Below are 21,140 nucleotides of genomic sequence, written 5' to 3'. Positions count from 1 at the left end.
ATCATTGGACGTAAATAATAATGGAATTTTAGTCTGTCAAAAAAGTGAAGAAATTAAAAAGTGGCAACACCGTAATGGGAGTTTTGCTGTGAAGTGACGTTGTGTTATTGTATTATTTTCCTAAAATTGTGTAAAATTTCGATTTTTAATGTGTAATGTTGGTAGAATATTAACCATTTAATATTCGATGTCGTGCACAAGTGCGGGCAAGTGACACAACTTCTGCAAGAAACGTGCCATTTTGTGTTCCCTCCAAAACTCCATCGAAGATTTTAGTTTAGGATCTACCACTTTTATTACTAAAACAATTGACTTGACTCGTTGACTTTACTGACTACTTTTTTAGACTTTTACTAGACTTTCGACTTGACGATAATCTGGAAAAACGACTTTAAATTTTGTAAACTTTTCACGAAAAAAAAATTTTTTTCCCGCCATATTTTACTTGACACTGGCCATGGTTAAAAAGCCGAGCGCCATATTAATTATTATGATATTATGAAAAAAAAAAATTGACGTTGACGTTTATGTGCCAAGTGGTAGTTAGAAGTTGGTCATTGGTGTTTTATACAATTTGTTTTTATCAATAAAAGGTGGTTTACTGTGGTTAGGTTTATTAAAAATACTAGTTTTAATGTCCCTGAGTCAAAGGAAAATATGTCTGAAACTACTAAAATCGACAATAATCCCGATAATGAACCAACTAGTGTGGTGGATTCCAATTTAGCAGTCCCCAGCGATGTGTCAAGTATTGCAGGCAGTGTTAGAACTAACAAGGTGAATATCGACTATTATTGCTTACGTGCTATAACATTTCTTAAATAACAACACATTGAAAAATTTAAAACGTATTCGCGTCCCTGCGTTAAAATCCAGTACTATCCTATCCTGAGTAAGAGAACACTTGTGAATGGTAACGTATGGATACGTTTTATATCACTTCGTTGCAAATTATTGTGATGAATTGTGAAACGACTGTATCTCAACTTGATTGATGTTTCGTTCTATTGAAATGAGATACTAACCAATGATCTATTACAATATTGTAGTACTGAAAGTATAGTATAATCTATAAGCAAATTTTTATGATACAGATATAACCTTGAACTAGTTCATAATTTTGTTGTAGTAAAGTTGTTCAAATAAGCATATTATGCCAATATACCTTGTAAAAATCCACTTAATCACAACAGTAATTCTTTGTGAATTATCATACCGAACTGGTTAAACATTGCACAAACTAAAAACAGAATGCATGCAAACTTTTGTTTACTTTTCAACCAAAGTGCACATATTGTGTTATTTATTTAAATTCTTCAAATTCTAACACCAATTTCATATTGTGTTTATAGCAGACAACATCAGAAAGGCAAATTAAGTTTGAAAGGGCCCAAAAGTGTTTAGAAAATGCGGCTCTTGTATCAAAACGAATTAAAGAACATCGGAAAGCTACTGCAGAGTTGCTGGGACGTCCATTTGGTAAGTGTACTCAAAATAATTCTCTTAAGAACCTCTTTCTTTATATATATAACTAGCTGTTGCCCGCGACTTCGTCCGTGTGGACTTCAGTTTATAGCGCGCGATGTTAACAAAATTGGTGTCTAAAGCTTTTATAAGAAAATCCTGGTACCCCTTAAATCAATACAGCTGTGCAGTGTGCACACAATAAGTATTTCATTTTTTTATATTAAACTTTATATTTTATGCCAAATTTTAAAGCTTATTTAGCCCCCCATTACACAACTTTACCCATAAACTATTTATCATTGATAGGTTTAAGGTTACGTCACTGCACAGATAAAGTACTAAGTTATTTAATACCGTAGAATAGATATAACAATTGAAAAAAATCGAAACTTAAATGTAAGATGATACCACGTCTTATAGAAAGACTTTTGAGCAAGCGTCAGCGCGATGTAGAAGACGCACGGCGCCATCTATTATGAATTGTTGGAACTAACTTAATTTGAACAAATTTACGCATTTTCACCCCCTTACAATCCTTTTTTCCAGTAAAAAAGTAGCCTATGTCCTTTCTCAGGCTTAAGACTCTGTATAGAAAATTTCATTACACTCGGTTCGGTAGTTCTAGCGGACGAAGTCGCGGGCAACGGCTAGTTATGAATAAAAACAATATATAATAAAGTAGATATATGATTAGTTCTGTTACAATAATGAAGTAAAAATAAAACGCCATCTGTTTTCATATATTAGAATAAAAATGTTGATTGCATTGATATAATATTTTCTGGATGGAATATAGGCCAACACGGTACACTCGAACTCCTTTATTTTAGAGCGCCTTCTGTTGTCAACTGGTCACATATATTAGAAATGCAGTAGGAGTTCTATAAGATAAGATAGATTGATTATTATTATACCAAGTGATAATATTATTAAACATAATATTCTAACTTATTAAAAACTATAAACAAAAATATAATAACTAATAAGTATTATTAGTTCTATGTTACAGTGAAGTAAAAAATAAAAGCCATCTGTTGAATCGTATTAGAACTAAAATGTTCATTGCATCGATATATTTCTGGATTTTTTATAATATTATACATAAAATATATTTAAGACTAGCTGTTGCCCGCGACTTCGTCCGCGTGGACTTCAGTTTATAGCGCGCGATGTCAACAAAATTGGTGTCAAAAGCTTTTATAAAAAAACCCTGGTACCCCTTAAATCAATACAGCTGTGCAGTGTGCACACAATAAGTATTTCATTTTTTTATATTAAACTTTATATTTTATGCCAAATTTTAAAGCTTATTTAGCCCTCCAATTACACAACTTTACCCATAAACTATTTATCATTGATAGATTTAAGGTTACGTCACTGCACAGATAAAGTACTGAGTTATTTAATACCGTAGAATAGATATAACAATCGAAAAAAATCGAAACTTAAATGTAAGATGATACCACGTCTTATAGAAAGACTTTTGAGCAAGCGTCAGCGCGATGTAGAAGACGCACGGCGCCATCTATTATGAATTGTTGGAACTAACTTAATTTGAACAAATTTACGCATTTTCACCCCCTTACAACCCTTTTTTCCAGTAAAAAAGTAGCCTATGACCTTTCTCAGGCTTTAGACTATCTGTATACAAAATTTCATTACAATCGGTTCGGAAGTTTTGGCGTTTGGCGTAAAAGCGAGACTGACAGACAGACAGACAGACAGACAGAGATACTTTTGGCGTTTGGCGTGAAAGCGAGACTGACAGACAGACAGACAGAGATACTTTCGCATTTATAATATTAGTATAGATTATGTGCACACTGCACAGCTGTTTTTGGGTATTTTGATTAATTAAGGGCCGCGCTACACCGGAATGGAGCTGCCATGCGAGGCGAGCACTTTCAGCGCTGCCATTCCGGTGTAGCGCGGCCCTAAGAGGGGTACCACTTACCACCTTGTTGACACCGCGCGCTATAAACTAAAGCCCACGCAGACGATGTCGCGGGCAACAGCTAGTTATGAATAAAAACAATATTATACAGGATGTCCCAAAACTCAACGATAATCTGGGACCGGATGAATGGCCAAGTTATACCAGTTCCGTGAAAAATAAAATAAAAACTCCATATCACTCAGTTCAGCGATAATAGACAATTTTGTAAAAAAGTCGAAATTCGACACCCTTGGTCGCATTTTCAAGTCCTGTGGTCACCAATGTCACAATTTCGCTGTGATTTTTTTAATTTCGAGATCTTTATTAACGATGCTATTAATCGCAACTACGAATTAATGTAAAAAACATTGTTAATTTAATAAAATAAGTTAAGTTTTAGGGAGTCGTGGTTCACAAAAATATTGTTAGTTAACTTTGACACTTCATTTTGAAAAAAAAATGTACTACACTACCCTTGGCAAGTTATTTCAAAAGATGGCGCATTTAATCAAGATTTAAAAATGATGCAACACTAGCCACTTTTCTTGCTACTAAAATTTTTATTTCTCATTTTTTCCAAATTGAGCTTATTTTGAACAACTCAAGATTAGGAATTTTTGTTACTAAAATTTGTTATTTTTTGTTTCTGGTCTTAAATCAAATTATTATTTTTAGTAAAGAGGTAATTCAGTCAGTTAATAACCAATCTTACTGTAAAAAAACATAATAATAATTAATAAAACAATGAAGGAACCGTCGTAAAACTTTTTATTAAATTATTCTCCTTAAACTACAATAAATGTTCGAATTGTTTGCCTCCGGCACGAATACAGGCTCTGCAACGCCTTACAAAAGACCTTTGCACCAGTCGTGCCAAATTTCTTGAATTTATTTCTTCTGACGCTGCAGCAATTTTTTGGCGAAGTTCTGATAGATTTTGTATTTTTTTCGAATATACTTTTTCTTTTATGCATCCCCAGTAAAAAAAATCAACTGGATTTAGATCGGGGGAACGAGGAGGCCATAAAATTGAGCCACCGCGTCCGATCCATCTGTCAGGATAATCAGCGTTTAAATAATCCCTTACAGCTCGAGCATAGTGCGCCGGACAACCATCTTGCTGAAACCACATTTCTCTGCGAATACTGAGCGGTGCGTCTTCTAACAAATTTGGCAAATCGTTTTGAAGAAAATGCAAATAGGTGGCGCCATCTAAATTTTGAGTTAGCTCAAATGGTCCAATTACTCGTCCGTTTAAAATTCCAGTCCACATGTTTACTTTGAATTGGTATTGGGATCGGTCTTCACGCATTAAATGCGGATTTTCGACGTGCCATTCATGAAGGTTGTGTAAGTTCAAATAACCATCTCTTTTAAATGTAGATTCGTCGGTCCATAAAATTTTGTTTAGGAATTCAGGATCTTCTCGAATTTTCGTTAACATTGTTCTGCAGAAATTAATTCTAGGTGCGTAATCTCGTGGGAGCAAACTCTGGACGCGTTGCACATGATACGGATGAAATTCGTTTCGTTTTAAAATTCGATGAGCGTTACTTTTCGGTACTCCCGTTGCTAGTTCTATCGCACGTACTGAAGTGCTAGGGTCATTTTGAATTTCATTCAAAACTACGTCGTCGTAGTCTCTTTGCGGTCTTCCACCGGACGTACGAACACTGGGCAATCGTCCTTCCGAGTATGACGCGTGCACATTTTGGAATACGCGATAATCTGGGTGACGCTGCACATTGGGGTATCTCTCGCGATACAATCTGGCTGCGGCAGAGGCATTACAACGGCATTCACCGTAGATAAGATGCATATTTGCATATTCTTGTACTGTGTACAGATCCGGCATGTTGTTCACACACTATTTTCACAGCACAAAGTCCAGAAAAGCAAAGCCAATGTCGTCAGTACAAATGCAGTATCAAGTCCAAAGTAACACAAGCCAAAAGCGGTATCAAGTCCAAAGTAATACAAGCCAAAGTCGTTAGTACGATAGTAACACGAATACGAGAGATGCGCAGTAGACGAAGAAACGATGCGTACTAAATGTTGTGAACGGACGACCCCTCAAGCGTCACTATCCGTCTCGCTCATTCTAAAAGTCGAATGTCGATCTGTCTTGCTCTAGAGTGAGACATACTGTCAGCGTCACTATCTATCTCATTCTATCACTTTTGTTCATTACACACACTCAATACCCTGATCTTTTAATATAAAAAAGTATCAATTATTATTTTAGAAATGAGTTCAATTTGAAAAAAAATTGAAATAAATTTTTTAATGGTAAGAAAAGTGGCTAGTGTTGCACCATTTTTAAATCTTGATTAAATGCGCCAACTTTTTAAATGACTTGCCAAGGGCAGTGTAGTACAAATTTTTTTCAAAATGAAGTGTCAAAGTTAACTAACAATATTTTTGTGAACCATGACTCACTAAAACTTAACTTATTTTATTAAATTAACAATGTTTTTTGCATTAATTCGTAGTTGCGATCAATAGCATCGTTAATGAAGATCTCGAAATTAAAAAAATCACAGCGAAATTGTGACATTGGTGATCACAGGACTTGAAAATGCGACCAAGGGTGTCGAATTTCGACTTTTTTACAAAATTGTCTATTATCGCTGAACTGAGTGATATGGAATTTTTATTTTATTTTTCACGGAACTGGTATAACTTGGCCATTCATCCGGTCCCAGATTATCGTTGAGTTTTGGGACATCCTGTATAGTAAAGTAGGTATGATTAGTTCTGTTACAATAATAAAGTAAAAAATAAAACGCCATCTGTTTTCATATATTAGAATTAAAATGTTGATTGCATTGATATATTTTCTGGATGGAATATAGGCCAACACGGTACACTCGAACTCCTTTATTTTAGAGCGCCTTCTGTTGTCAACTTGTCACATATATTAGAAATGCAGTAGGAGTTCTATAAGATAAGATAGATTGATTATTATTATACCAAGTGATTATATTATTAAACATAATATTCTAACGTATTAAAAACTGTAAACAAAAACATACTAACTAATAAGTATGATTAGTTCTATGTTACAATAAAGTAAAAAATAAAACGCCATCTGTTGAATCGTATTAGAACTAAAATGTTCATTGCATCGATATATTTCTGGATTTTTTATAATATTATACATAAAATATGTTTAAGATTTTTGAAATTTTATTTTAATACACATCCAAGACCCAGGAACATTGAAAACTTTTTGTTCCGCCTGCGGGACTCGTACCCAGGACCCCCGGGATGAGCGCTGGCCACGTGCAATGCGAATTCATTTTCATCGATATTTTCATGGAAATAAGATATTTTCCCACATAAAAATGTAGCCTATGTCCTTTCTCAGACTCTAGAATAACTGTGTACAAAATTTCATTGCAATCGGTTCAGTAGTTTTGGCGTGAAAGCAAGACAGACAGACAGACAGACAGAGAGAGATACTTTCGCATGTATAATATTAGTATGGATTTTTAAAATATTATTTTAATACACATCCAAGACCCAGGAACATTGAAAACTTTTTGTTCCGCCTGCGGGACTCGAACCCAGGACCCCCGGGATGAGCGCTGGCCACGCGCAATGCGAATTAATTTTCATCGATATTTTCATGGAAATAAGATATTTTCCCACATCAAAATGTAGCCTATGTCCTTTCTCAGACTCTAGAATAACTGTGTACAGAATTTCATTGCAATCGGTTCAGTAGTTTTGGCGTGAAAGCGAGGCAGACAGACAGACAGACAAAGATACTTTCGCATTTATAATATTAGTATGGATGAGATATCTATGTAGAATGTAGATGTGTTAATGTGCTTCTAATATTATTACTTTTCATTAAAGCATTATGTAATTTTTTTTACAGAAGATGATAATGCTGACACTGAAATGGCATCCACCATGAGTGAAAAGACCAATTATTCCATAACTACAGACACATCCACTACCTTATCTGTGCAAGATGCATTAAATAGTGAGTTATAATAATTTCATAATATTATTCTGTCATTTCTTACGCTATAATAATATAAACCTAAAAATGATAGAAGAGTGAATAAATAGAAGTAGTTTGTAGCAAATGCCTCTCTACATGCTAACTTTGATATGTGATATGTAAGCACCTATATTTGTCCGTTAAAGCCCCACATGGAGGGGCCTCATAGGACACCACTGACATACCCAGTAACAGTTGTGTTCTTATGTCCTTGGGTCTTGCTTATGGAAGTACCAAATACAATAATTATTAATATTACAGTTCCTGGAATAAGTGAAAGCTTGGCAAATACTTTAAAACAAAAGGAAATATTAATGGAAAGGATAAAACAATATAAAGAAATTAGCAAAAGACCTATTAAAAGAAATACACCAGTGACCAAGAGAGAATCAAGTGAATCAATGGAAATAAAAAAGGTAAATATAAGTATATCCGAGGTTTTGGGGGAGGCCCCTGAATGAAGCACAGATCATGTTGACGAAAGATACTAAATTGTGTATGTGTGTAAATGTGTAAGTGGTGTGTGAATAGTACATAATATGTATAATATATAAGGGTAAAAAGTTAGGTGTGCATCCATTGTCTGATTGCTATAACACATGTTTAACTTACCATGGGATTAGACAATGTGATATTGACATGTGCACTGTCTGCTTTAACAATTGTTACATATTATTAATACCTAACATGTGTAATGCTATTTAATTTATCCACACCTATAATCTATAACAACTCTATCAATATGAGTTTATTATGTTGTTGTACTACAATTATTATATTTACAGAATCTTGACAATACTGATGTAACAAAGCTTACAAATACAATTAAAGAGAAAGAAAATGCGTTAAGCATTATGCAGGTAAAGTTACGTGCAATGGAAACTACCATATTGGATTTACAAGAGAAAATTAATGAAAAAGACCAAATCATAGCGTCAAAAAATAAGGCCACTACTATTATAACAGACAGCTTAAGTAAAAAAGGTATATTTTTTATTATTATTGCTTGAGTTGTTTAGTTGAAACTATTATTATTAATTTGGAACTTTCCAGAAAAAGATACTTTAGATTTATTGGATGACACAAAACAGCACATGACTAAAATGCAAAATAACTTTGTGGCAATGGAAATGGAATGGAAGGAAGAAAAACAAAAGTTATTGACAGAGATTCAAGAAAAAGACAATAAAATTAAAAACTTAGAAGAAGCAAATACTATTTTAGAAAATTCCCGATTTGAATTGAGCATTGAAAACTCCAAACTAACTGAAGAGTTAAATTTGAAATTAAAAGAAATATCTGAGTTACAAGATAAATTAAGAGAAATATCAGATAAGAAACCAACAAAAGAAGCAAATGTAGAACAAGAAAAAGGTTCCTTAGAAATAAGTAACATGGAAGAGCTATCGAAAAAAATAGAACTATTGGAGCAGATAAATTGTCAAATCCGTCAAACTAATAAGGAACTTGAGAATCAGCTGTCCTCTGTAAGTACCCGAGCCAAGTCGCCAGGTGTGAAGAGTAGTCCAGTTCCAACGAGAAAAGGTGGTCGCAACACTGCTTCAAAGATGAAGTCGCCTTGGAGTCAGTTATCATCGGAATCTTTGCCACAAGACGCAGAAAAAAAAGGCAAGGGTGACAAATCAAAGAGTGATATGATATTACAATCATTAAACAAAGACATTCTGGACAAAGAGATAATTATAAGCCAAAAAGACGAAACCATATCTGAATTGGAAAGTAAAATTAAAGAGAAAGATGAAGTTATCGATAATCTACAATCACAAGTTCCGTTACAAGATAAAGAATATGCTGATGTTTGTATGATGACAGAAATCAAGGAGCAAAGCCAATCGATTGATCCCTCAACATTTGACGTAAATGAATTAAACGAAAAGTTGAAAGCTGCCGAAGATCAAATTGCGGCTCTTAATAATGAAATTGATATAGCCAATAAGAATATGATAAAAGTTAAATCTAATTCTAAGCTAAAGATAAAGCAAATGCAAAAGTCGATAGACAATTTTAGTAAAATATCTGATGCTAATGCTGAAATTGTTAAATTAAATGAGGAACTTCATCAGCTTTCACAGAAAGTTGCAGAATTAGAAGAAGAAAAGGGTAACTTACAATTACATCTTGTGGATTATGATGGTGGACGACGTAAGTTGATTAATTTTATTTATTAAAATGTATGTATGTGATGTTATAGTATTAACAAACTATTATTAATTTTATTACAGTAACAGAATCTGAGGTTTATAAAAAGCTGGTTGAAGTGGAGAATTTAGCAGAAGCAAGACTTAAATCTATAACCTTACTGGAAACCCAGAAGTTTGACTTAGTTCAAGGTACTGTTTCAATTTGTTTATCGTAAAGGTTGTTTACGCCTTAAACTTAATATTAGTAATGGCACTTTTTTCAAATTAAATATATTTTGTTTATTAATTACCTAGTTCGTTATATTTCAGAACTTCACAATTTACAACAAAAGGCATCTGAAATGGAGGATAAACTTGCAGACATGTCAATACTACAAAATGAACAAGTTTGTTCTGAAATGAAACTAGTTCAGTTAGAAGAGCAGATAGATAACTTCAGTTCTTCAAAGAAAGAAATGGAAATAATAATCGAAAATTTAAAGTTGGACAAAGAACAATTAAACGGAACCATTAAAATCCTTGAAAGTGATAAAGATGAAATATCCCGTAAGCTGGAGAGTTATATTCAAGAAAATATAGAACTTACTGACAAATTAGAAAAACTAAGTGCAGAAAAAGTAAGCTCAGCTGAATCAATAGAAATTGTTGAGTCCTTAACAACTCAAGAAAAAATGGAATTAGAAGAATATAACAGAGGCCTTGATTCAGGTAAGGATGCAGTAGATGCAAGTAGTAAGGCTAAATTATCCAAAGAAGAATTGATCAATGAAGCTGATGAGTTAAGAAAGAAAATTGAGCTATTTACTGCCGAGAGACAAGAAGTAATGGAGAAAATGAATAAAATTTCTATGGAAAATGAGTCTCTTCTGAACAATATAAATGAAATTCAAGATGAACACAGTAAACTTTCACGAAATATTGCATTCTTAACTGAAGAAAAACAGAAGTTGGTCGCTATAAATGAAGATTTGAATCACCAAATAGACGAGCTTAAGCGAGAAAGGATAGAGGTTTTAAAAGAAACTGCCGAAGTGACTAAAAGAGCTAGTATCGATGATGCTATTGAAGGCCCGTCTGTGGATTTGCCTCCAGAAGACAAATCTTCTTCCGATAAAAGTAATAACCGGTCCAAATCCGTAAAACAACTAACTAAAGAAATTTTAAAACTGAAGAATATTGTAAAAGAAAGAGAAGATGAAATAGCAGACTGCCAAATGAAAATATTATCATTGGAAGAGCAACAAGAGAAGCAGAAAGAATTATTGCAAAGCAATTCTTCTTATGAAGCAACAGTTAGACGCTTGAATGATGAAAATAACCAACTAAGAAATGAAATTTCTAATCTTCAAAAAGATTCGGAATTAATTGAAATAACTAAGAAAGATAATGAAATATTACAATCGGAAATGCAGAAAGTGCACCAAGAGTACAGTTCAGCTATCAATATGCGTGACACGAGAATCTACGAATTGGAAAAAGCTCTTGTAGAGTACGAAAAGCAAGCTATTTCATACGTAAATTCATTGCAACAAAAAGATAAAGAAATATCTGAATATATAAATCAGATTACAAAACTAAACGATATAACTCAAAAACTTAAGTCTACACTAGATTTACTTGAAGAAGAAAAGGCCAAAAATCAAAACGCAGAGTCTGTTAAATCCTTGAATAAACAAATATCTATGAACCAAAAAACACTTGCTGATTATGAGGAAAGGTTACGAAGACTCGAAGAAGATAAACATCAGTTAAGTACGTTAAAGGCTGTCCTAGAGTCTAAAAACAACAATATTGAAGCAGAAATAACGACACTCCAAGACAAATTAAAAGAAAAAGAGAAGCTCATTAACGAAATACAAACATTAAAACAAAGTCAGTCACAAGAGCTATCAGAGGTGTTACTTCAAGCAAAAGAACGTGATGAAGAAATTCATGAAATAAAATTGCAACTTAGAAAGGAGTCAATTGAAAATGAAAAATTGCATACATCCTTAGAGCAAAAAGAGCAAGAGTTGAAAGATGTAGTTCAAAAATACGAAGCTCTTACTGAAAAACTTAATTCAATTACCTCAGACCAAACTTCCCACAGCGAACAATATGTTGCGATTGAAAATAAGAATAAAGAGTTATTGGAAAAGCTGAAAAAATATGCTGTAAGTATTAAAAAGAAATCCTCAATTATTGCTGAGCTTGAAAGCCAGTTAAATGAAACTCGTAAAGAACTTGATACTCAAAAGAAACAAGCGGAAGAATTTTCTCTAAAAGTAAATACTTTAAACGATATCAACGAAAAACTAAATAATTCAAACACTGAAATTATCAGGTTACAAACGGAAATCAATTCATTACAAGAGCAAAACAAAAAATTGTTAGGAGTACAAGAAGAGTTTGAAAACTTGCGTGAGTCAAGTGTTAATAATTCTGAAACAATATTATTATTAAACAAAGACTTAACTGTAATACAACAAGAAAACAGTGAACTTAAACGTCATATTGAACTGTTAAACAAAAAAGTAGTTGAATATGAAATTGAACAAAAGAATAATATTAACCTCTTAACAAAAATATCTTGCCTTGAAAATGATTTGGTAGAAAAAGAGAAACAAATTAATGATTTAACATATAACTTGCAAAATAAGGAGGAAAAAATACCGCAAATACGGAATAGCTATGAAGCTAAAATTCAAGAAAGAGATTTATATATAGAAAGCTTACAAACGGATATGGAAAAGTATAAAGAACGTATCTATAGGCTAGAACAAAGCATATCGGTTATGGAAAACAGCAGACAATCACTGGAACGTAAGGCAGACCAATTAGATTTCCAATTGCAAGATAAACAAAAGGCATACAATGAATATATGTGCCAAGAAGACGAGCTTGTAGCAAGGCTAGCAGTACTCATAGACCACGATAGAGTTGTAGAAAAGCGCTTGCAAGAAATTGAAGAAGAAAACAGGAATTTAAAAACAAGAGTTGTGAATTTGGACGAAGAACTACAAAAATCACTTAAACTGTGTCAAGAACTGCAGAATAAGAATAAGAGTCTTATAGAAAAGGCGCGTCTGGTAGAAGACGCGGAGACTAAGTTATCAGATTATCAAAATAAAATTTGTGAAATGGAAAGCACCATCAAGCAATTAACGAACGAAAATCAAACACTGGACATGAAACGCAAAACTGAGTTGGATGATTTGGAATCAGAATTCAATAATCAAATGGAAGAAATTAGTAGAGATAAGAAAAATTTGATTGAAAAGTATGAAAGGTTGTTAGAACAGAATAATATACTAAACTCTGAGGTACAACAGAATAAAATAACAATAGAAAACTTTAAAGATAATCTACACGAACTTTCATATCGAAATCAAATGTTAGAACAAGAGGCATCTAAATCAGTTAAACTACAAACTCAATCACCAGATTATACAGATCAATATATTAGTGAAATTAATAATTTAAATTCGCAAATTAATCAGAGAAATGATACGATAAGTGACTTAAATACTAAATTGCAATTATTGCAAACAGATCATTTAAGTAACGTATCTCAATTAAGTACTAAAATTCAAATTTTGGAAGAGAAAATTGAGACTTTAAAACAGAACAATGAAAATCTACAAACACAGATTTTGCAAAAAGAAGAGCAAATAAAGCAACTGAAAGATAATAAGAAACTTGTGTTTGAAATGAACATACCAAAAACAGAAGGCATGACAATATCCTCTACTATTGAACCACTGAATGAAGACCAACGCGAACCAAATTTATCCGCAATTGAGTCTCAGATTATGGATGATATGCAAATAAACACATCAAACCTAGATTTTGCCACAAAGAAAAATATTGAGAGCTCACAAAATGCTAATTTACAAGATGCGTCTGGTGAAGGTGGCATAGAATCATTGATTGTTGCTAAGAAAGCGTTTGTTTGTTATAATGATAATGAAGAAACTGAAAAAATTGGCAAGGAATCTGATCCTTTTAATTCTGAGGAAGGTTGGGGTCTTGAAACTAATGAAGAAATGCAAGATATAACTCCAGGGCTGTCACACCTTCAGAAAGAAATCAATTTATTAAATGAAACAAATTCTTCGCTTAAGAAAGAATTAGAAACCAGCAACACAAAGTTGTCTAAGGCTATAAAAAAATTAAAGGAATTAAAATCTAAAAATGAAATGCTCAGTAATGAATTAAAACTGTCTAAACAACTGTCAGATAACTCCTTATTGGATTTTGCGATTGAAAAAGAACTCGCAAGTAATGTTGAAACTTTAGAGAAGAAAGTGGAAGAACTAAATGTTTCATTAAATAAAGAAAAGAAAGAAAATGAAGCATTGAAAAAACAAAATGAAGTATTGAAAAATGCAAATGATAGATTAATCGAAATCAAAGAGAAAGCTGATAGTGAAATACAATTATGTAAATATAATTTAAAGCAAGCTAATGATAAACTATCTTCCATGCAATGGGGAGGCGAGAGTAAGGAACATGGATCACATGATACTGCGCAATCCGCTTTCAAAAGTAAAAACAAAGCAAGTGATGAATTAATCAAACTGGAAAAAGAAAATGATGAGCTACAATCATTAGTTGAAAATTTGAACATACAAAATAAGGAATTATTAGAGAAGCAAAAACAGTTAGATATTCAAATTTGTAATCTAAATCAACAGTCGCGGCAACAAATTACTGTCAAATGTGATATATGTCAAAAACAGTTGGAAGTAGTTCAGAAGTTAACTGCAGACCTAGAAGAAAAAAATAAATCTTTCAATAAAGACATGCAAATTATGGAAGAGAAAATCGAGAAATTAAAAAATGAAAGCGATATGCAACAACGTAGCTTCGAAGAAAAATTACAGTTATCAAATGAAAACCTACAAAAAGTAAGAATTGAAAATGATAAGTTGGTTGAACAGTTAAATTTATTGAAATCTGCAGAAGAAGAAGCGAATGCTAAAATATTAAATCTTTCATCTGATTTGGAACTGATTAAATCATCGAACATTGCAAGTGATAGCTATAAACTAGAAATTCATACTTTAATGGAAAGATGTGCCATGATGGAAGAAACCTGTTCGAAATTAAACATCAATATTAACGATGCTAATAATGAGTGTCATGAACTGCAAATCACCAATAATGAATTAACAAAACAATGTGCTGAATATGAAGCCAAAATTTCACAACTAAATACAGACATAAAAAATCTTAACGCAGAAAATGATCAATTATTGTCAACAGTTACCGAATTACGTTCTTCTATTTCTAGTGCTATGGATCAACGTGGTTTTGAAATAGCTGAACTTTGGAAACAACATTTGGCTCAAAGAGAGAGTGAATTCCAAACAATAGAACATGATTTAAGGAGTCAACTTACTGCTTTTCAGGAAAAATATGAGCAGCTTCTAGTAAATGTGCAATCATCAAGTCAAGAAGAAACTAATAAACTTGTCATTATGGAAAAAATGGCATCTCTTCAAAATAAAATAAAAGAAAAAGAAGATCATCTTAACAGTTTACAAGAAAAATATTCGGAAGCGGTTAATCAACTTGATATTTTGCGTTCTGAAATAGAAGACGAAAAAATGATTTATGAAAATAAGATTCTCGTGTGCCAAGATGAACACGAGAAACAAATAATTGAAATTAGAAATAGCTATGAGACACGAATAGAAGATCTAAGAAGTGGTTATGAGGGACAAATAAATGAACTTAAAAGGACTTACGAGAAAAAAATTACTCAGCTAATAAGCGATCATGAAGAAAATATTAAGTCATATAACGTAAAAATTGAAGAAATTCAGGCTCAACTTATCGCGGCGAATATGGTTAAAAATAATTCCTATGGCCAAGATGAACATGAAAAACTAATTAGCGAAAATGAAAAACTAAAAGCCGGTTTTGAAGAACAATTAAAACCTTTAATCGAAAAAATAGAACAACTTCAGGCGGAACTTATTGCTGTGAATACAGTTAATAGTAACCTAAATTTAGAACTAGAAGACTTGCGACACAGACTAGAAGGACAAATTAAAGAGTTGACTAGACAGCTGCAAATTAAAGATAGCGAAATTTTTCAGAAAACGCATGATTTTACCATTTCATTGACACAGAGGAATGAAGAATTTGAGACTGTGAGGAAGCAGTTAATAGACTACGAGAAGAAAATTGAGGATTTAACTTTCGAAAAGGAATCAGAACTAGCCGTACTGAGGTTAAAAATGCACGAAATAAGTGAAAATTCTAGTAAAGTTAAGAAAGAGATCGAAGAAGAGAAAAATCGATTATACGAAGAGTTAAATGAAAAAATTATCGAATGCACCAATTTAAATAAAACTATCACTGATTTAAATAGATCTTTGGAAGAATACGTCAATAAGGCAACAGAAACACAAATGGTTTTAGAGAGCCAAGAAATAGAGATCGTAACATTGAAAGACGAAGTCGCAAGCTTGAACGAAATGCTAAGATCGGCGAGCAACAAAATCGAGAAGCACGTCACATTCGCATCGAACACTAAACCGGAAGACGGTAGCGACTCCCAATTGGACAAAGAACTGCTGAACGCCGTGCCCAAAGCGGAGCTGGACCTAGCGTTGTACCTGCTGCATCAAAGAGACGTGCGCTGCGAGGAGTTAACGATGGAACTGACGCAGCTTCTAGAGGAGAGAGACACGTTGCAGCTTCGCCTCTCCGACAGTCTGCGCTCGTACGAGGAGTTGAGGTCGCAAATGCACGCTAGTAATATAGACGTGGCTGGTAACATAAGCACAGAATCCGTTTCGGAGCTACCGGGCCCGAGTTCGAGCGAAAAGTACGGGGCGAGCGGCCAGTTCGTCGAGACACATAGACACGCCTCGAGAAGCAGCAGCATCAGCGACCCAGACGGCGGGAAGCCAAACCTACAAGCTAAGTTTGTACTTTTGTTATGTTATTGTTAGCTAAGAAACAATATGTCCTGCCATATTAACTTCGATGCTCTATACAGCATAATATAGGGCATCGAAATTCGAAGCTCAACGCGCGTTTACAATAATACATTTTATTCGGGAAATAGCATTGCGTCGTCACATTTTTGTATGGACAAATTCATGACTTTGTTGCATTTTTTTAAATAAAATAAAAATAGAAGTCAAATCCCTTTAATGCCTGCTACTTTCAAAGACCTCTTAGGGTCAATTCAGAACGCAAGGCGACGCGTACACGTATTTATAAAGTATGGATTTTACAGATTTTAACTGCGTGTCTCACGTCTTGCAAATCTGTCAATTCAATACAAATTTAGAAACGCATCTACACGTCGCGATGCGGTCTGAATTGACCCTTTAAAGCAGAGGTTCCCAAACTTATTTAGTCTACCGCCCTGCGCCCACTTTAAGAATAAATTATATTTTAGCGCTCCCATTGTTTCAATTTAAAATGCATGCTGATGAAATAAATCACCCCCCAAGCCTCTACCCAACGCCCCCACTTTTTTCTGGGTCCCACACCGCCCTCTTTTCAGACCTTCAGCGCCCACAAGGGGGCGTTATCGCCCACTTTGGGAAAGACTGCTTTAAAGGAACACACACCCTGTGGCGTGTTATTAGCTTCACAATCCATCGCGCTATCGAAGTTTCGGATAACGGCAAGATAGATACAACGTCTGAAATGACATCAGTGGGGTTCAGTCTGACCGAGCATGCTATCTCGCTCGGTCGTTCTTCCTTTTCGGCCGTCATTCACATCGTTAAAACACCTTAAAGTGAGACCATACTCAATGTCGTAGGTTATCGGAGCTGCGCGGCGTGCGGCACAGTCGCGACGTGCGTTTCCGCAACGAGAGCGAGCAACGGCAGTTGGACATGCGGCTGATGCATCGCGACGTCGCCAACCTGCCGCCCGAGGCCCTCGACCAGCTAGCCCAGGCGCAGCACACACTATGTAAGTCGCTATACATTACCGCCTTCTTCACTAATACCGAATGATTATCATATAAAAAAATACAGTCGAACATAGAACCTCCTCCTTTTTTAAGTCGGTTTAAAAGTAGATGGTGAACTTCGTAAAAAACCTTCCCTGGACTTCCACGAATATTTCAAGACTGTTTGCCAAATCGGTTTAGCCGTTCTCGAGTTGAAGCGAGACTGACAAACGAACATTTCGTCGTGTTGTCACTATAGCTATGTTAAAATAGTAGACGTGACACATAATTTCTCTTATCTGCTGATCGACCTATATTTTATTAGCTCAATAAAAATATTTATCAGCAAATAAGACATCTCATTGTTACTTTACAATTCTCATAATCATCTTGAATATTTAATATTAAATTTATACTGTACGGTGTACCTCCGTCCCCCCCTTTTAACAAAGAAAGCAGTTGTAGCATTTATAAAAAAATATAAAGCTTATAAAGCATTTATTTACATGTTAAATAAGTTTGAGCGTATTTATGTGAGTATTTATGGATTATTTTGTAATAATTTCCAGCACGGGACACACAAAGCACACCCACTGTTCTTCTAAACTGGCTGCGGGGGAAGAGCACGCCTAAAGTCGTTCACATGTAAGGTGAAACACCCTATCGTTGACAATGAGTTACAGGATGTCAACAGTCGGGTAGTTTACCATTCCGGAGATGGCGCTTGTGCCTTTAGAGTTAGGGCTCTCGACATCAAGCCGATAACAGGTTGCATGCCGCCACTAGGTCTCCAAGTGTGCGAGGGCCCTTAGGGTTAGACTGTAAAGTGCTCCAAGGCTTTAAACGAACGTGGACGGGGCGCTGCTGGTAAAGGAGAACTGTCAAAAATTACGTTTTTGTATGATAGCAGCGTTAGTTCCTTTTCTCGCCACGTTCATTTAAAGCCTTGTCGAGCTCTAATGCATTTATCATTTCGCTACAGCTGCACTGCACCAAGTACTCCATGGTACTTACAAATTGATAAGTGCTAAACTTCCAAATACATTCTAAAAAGTAATATCCTGTAAAAATTCCAATCTTTGTAATTATAGTTACTTTTAGTTGTTACTCTCTATTGGCTTATTTTCTTGGTAGGCTATTTTTTTTCAGATTGATTTCTACTTGCTACGTGTTTTTCTTTAGACTAGGTTAGTGCTGAATACTGTACTATTTCATTGTATCATGCTTATAAACTGGCTAAGACTTAATATTTATACTAAAAAGTAGCTTAATTTCAGAAAACTAAATCATAATATTTCCAGACAGAAAATTTACCAGAAAAAATTTCAAATGGTGATTTCAAACTAAATTACAGAAACACTTCAAGGCAAATAATCTTCGTTTCATCTAAGTATAGAAAAAATAAAGAAAATTTACTGTTCATTTTAATAATTATTTATCTGAAATAAGCTGCGGATCCAGGTATTACAAAATGTGCCACATACTTTGTTAATATATTTTATAGTTTCTCTATAACATGGTTATTGGTTTTGCACGTTTAATTTAAATGGTGCTCCTACCTGCCTAACAGGACCACAAAGAAACGAGATATGTTTTGAATCTTATGATTAATATTCAAACTTCAATATTTAAAGAGGTCTTCGCAATTATTCAATATTCATATTAGAAATTTTAGACATTCTGCATTCACCTTTAGCTTTTGTCTCTTTCAATCGCGCACAAGAAAAGGCGTTTTTTATCGCGTAACTGTGGAAACGAGATAGCATCAATTTCCTACGCGAAAGAAAGAGAAAGAGCCATAGTACAATGCCGAAATTTATCTTTGATTACCTGTAGTTATTTTGTCAAAATGTTAAAGTATAAATGTTTTAATTATGTTTATACAGGTATACCCATAACATAGGTATGCATATCTCTCAGTTTCAAATGGTCTGTGTTAAGTATTCTGTATAGTGTATTGTAAGCTTTGGTAACTGGTGTGAACTACAAACGATGGCATGCGCTAAAACGAACGATTTTGTACGTCTTGTATCAATCTATCCATAATTACGAATTCTGGCATATTTTATGCTAACTTAACTTTACAAATAGACAATGAAACGATTTTATTATTAAGTTAAAATATACAGAATAATATAAAAAACTGCAAATTTAATTTGACGTCAAACATGTATTTTTTTTCATTATTTACACTTAATTTGCGTGCGATTGTAGATCTATCTAATAAGAATCTATCCGTTAAAATGTCTGCTATAATTTACAAATGTATTTTACAATCTAATTTGTTTTTCATGAAATTGTAGCAGCTCTTATTGTTATCTACTTCTGTATATTAATTTGTATTATAATTAAAATATACATTTCTTGGTTGAACTATGTAAATAAAATAAATAAAAGTCCAAAGTAAAATTTTATTGTAAACATGTAAATTGGTTTTATATTATTCATTAAAATGTTAATCAAAGTCACTCTAGTATTATTTGGATTTCCTTCACCTCAATTACTCTTATTTCTGTCGATTAAAGAAGGTAAAGAAACAAAACTATGTGGGTGCAACAAAATGTTAACTTTTCTAAGAGTTACCCACAAATGAATATATTTAAAAATGGGGGTAGTTTCAAAAAAACGCATTCGCGCTTCTCTCTGATAAAAATTTTATGGTTTCTCGACAAGTGCCAAGTATGGGTAACCCCAGGTTACCCATACTTGGCACTTGTCGAGAAACCATTATTATTACTCATCAAAGTAATTAGAGGTACCCACAATATTTAAAAGTAAAAGTGTGGGTTGTTCCAATACACTTCATTCAAGAATAATATCATGATGTTTCAGCGTAACTAATACCGCGGCTGCACATGAGTCTATCGTACGAAGCTTCGTGCTATGAAACGATAGTCGATACCATTGGACGATACACGCAGATCGTCCAATCATCCAATGGTATCGTTTTAAGCACTATAACGCAGGTGCGGCCCGGGCATAAGGTAAACAGCGCGTAGGAGTTATTTTAAAGGAAATTAATTTATTATAGTATTGTCAATTTATACTATAGACCAGGCGTCACCAAATGGCGGACCGCGGTCCGCATCCGGACCGCCGACCCATTGCTTGCGGACCAAGCATGTTCGAAGATGATCTTCGTTCATCTTAGGACTTCAACATCTCCAGGATTTAATGTCAATATCTATAGATTGCAGTTTGCACCAATATTTCACTCCAAACATCAGAGAGATAATTGGCTACAAAAATGGTTACTTTTCTCATTGATATCTAAATAAATACCTATGTAATTTCCGTAATTAGCTTTGTTTAAATTTTTTTTATATAAAATGTGGACCGCAAAGATCATTTCATGTCTTAAAACGGACCCCGAGCGAAACTAATTAGTGACCCCTGCTATATAGACTAGCCTGTGTGTGTGTGTGAATATAGAGCGAGCACTAGGTTATTTGAAATAACCTAATTATTAGTGCTCGCTCTATAATCACAAACTGAAAAACGTGCAATAGCATGTAATATTTAATTTTTATCAACAGACTGTCGATATTGAAGGTTGCGACTTGCGACCCCATAGAGGTCAGATCGGGCGTTTGTTCCCGAATGCAATGTTTTGACATCCGCTTTCTTACAATGTAGCATTAAATAGCCTCG

At 34.0% G+C, this 21,140-nt stretch overlaps 1 protein-coding gene across 2 annotated transcripts; it reads left to right on the top strand.

The window, feature by feature from the left end:
- Positions 1-537: 537 nt before the first annotated feature.
- On the top strand, positions 538-18,639 carry LOC121729158 (golgin subfamily A member 4-like). 2 transcript variants are annotated; one of them, XM_042117577.1, is made up of 10 exons: positions 538-777; positions 1,356-1,479; positions 7,290-7,397; positions 7,680-7,834; positions 8,204-8,402; positions 8,472-9,581; positions 9,662-9,769; positions 9,890-16,499; positions 17,355-17,509; positions 18,059-18,639. In XM_042117577.1, the coding sequence occupies exons 1-10, from the start codon at positions 658-660 to the stop codon at positions 18,136-18,138; spliced, it is 8,769 nt and encodes a 2,922-aa protein (XP_041973511.1). In that variant the 5' UTR covers positions 538-657; the 3' UTR covers positions 18,139-18,639. The 2 variants fall into 2 exon arrangements, with proteins under 2 accessions (XP_041973511.1, XP_041973510.1); XM_042117576.1 differs by having other exon boundaries at positions 1,353-1,479.
- Positions 18,640-21,140: the final 2,501 nt, after the last annotated feature.

Source organism: Aricia agestis, chromosome 7 (genome assembly GCF_905147365.1).
Source record: "Aricia agestis chromosome 7, ilAriAges1.1, whole genome shotgun sequence".
Taxonomy (NCBI): Eukaryota; Metazoa; Arthropoda; class Insecta; order Lepidoptera; family Lycaenidae; genus Aricia; species Aricia agestis.
This window is presented reverse-complemented; position numbering and strand designations above follow the sequence as displayed.

Bases quoted from the DNA above. Each gene is read 5' to 3' on its own strand.
- LOC121729158 (XM_042117576.1), top strand. From the start codon at position 658: ATGTCTGAAACTACTAAAATCGACAATAATCCCGATAATGAACCAACT. The intron at 7,398-7,679 runs GTGAGTTATAAT...TTAATATTACAG, and splicing joins TGTGCAAGATGCATTAAATA to TTCCTGGAATAAGTGAAAGC. The intron at 16,500-17,354 runs GTTTGTACTTTT...TCAATGTCGTAG, and splicing joins AAGCCAAACCTACAAGCTAA to GTTATCGGAGCTGCGCGGCG.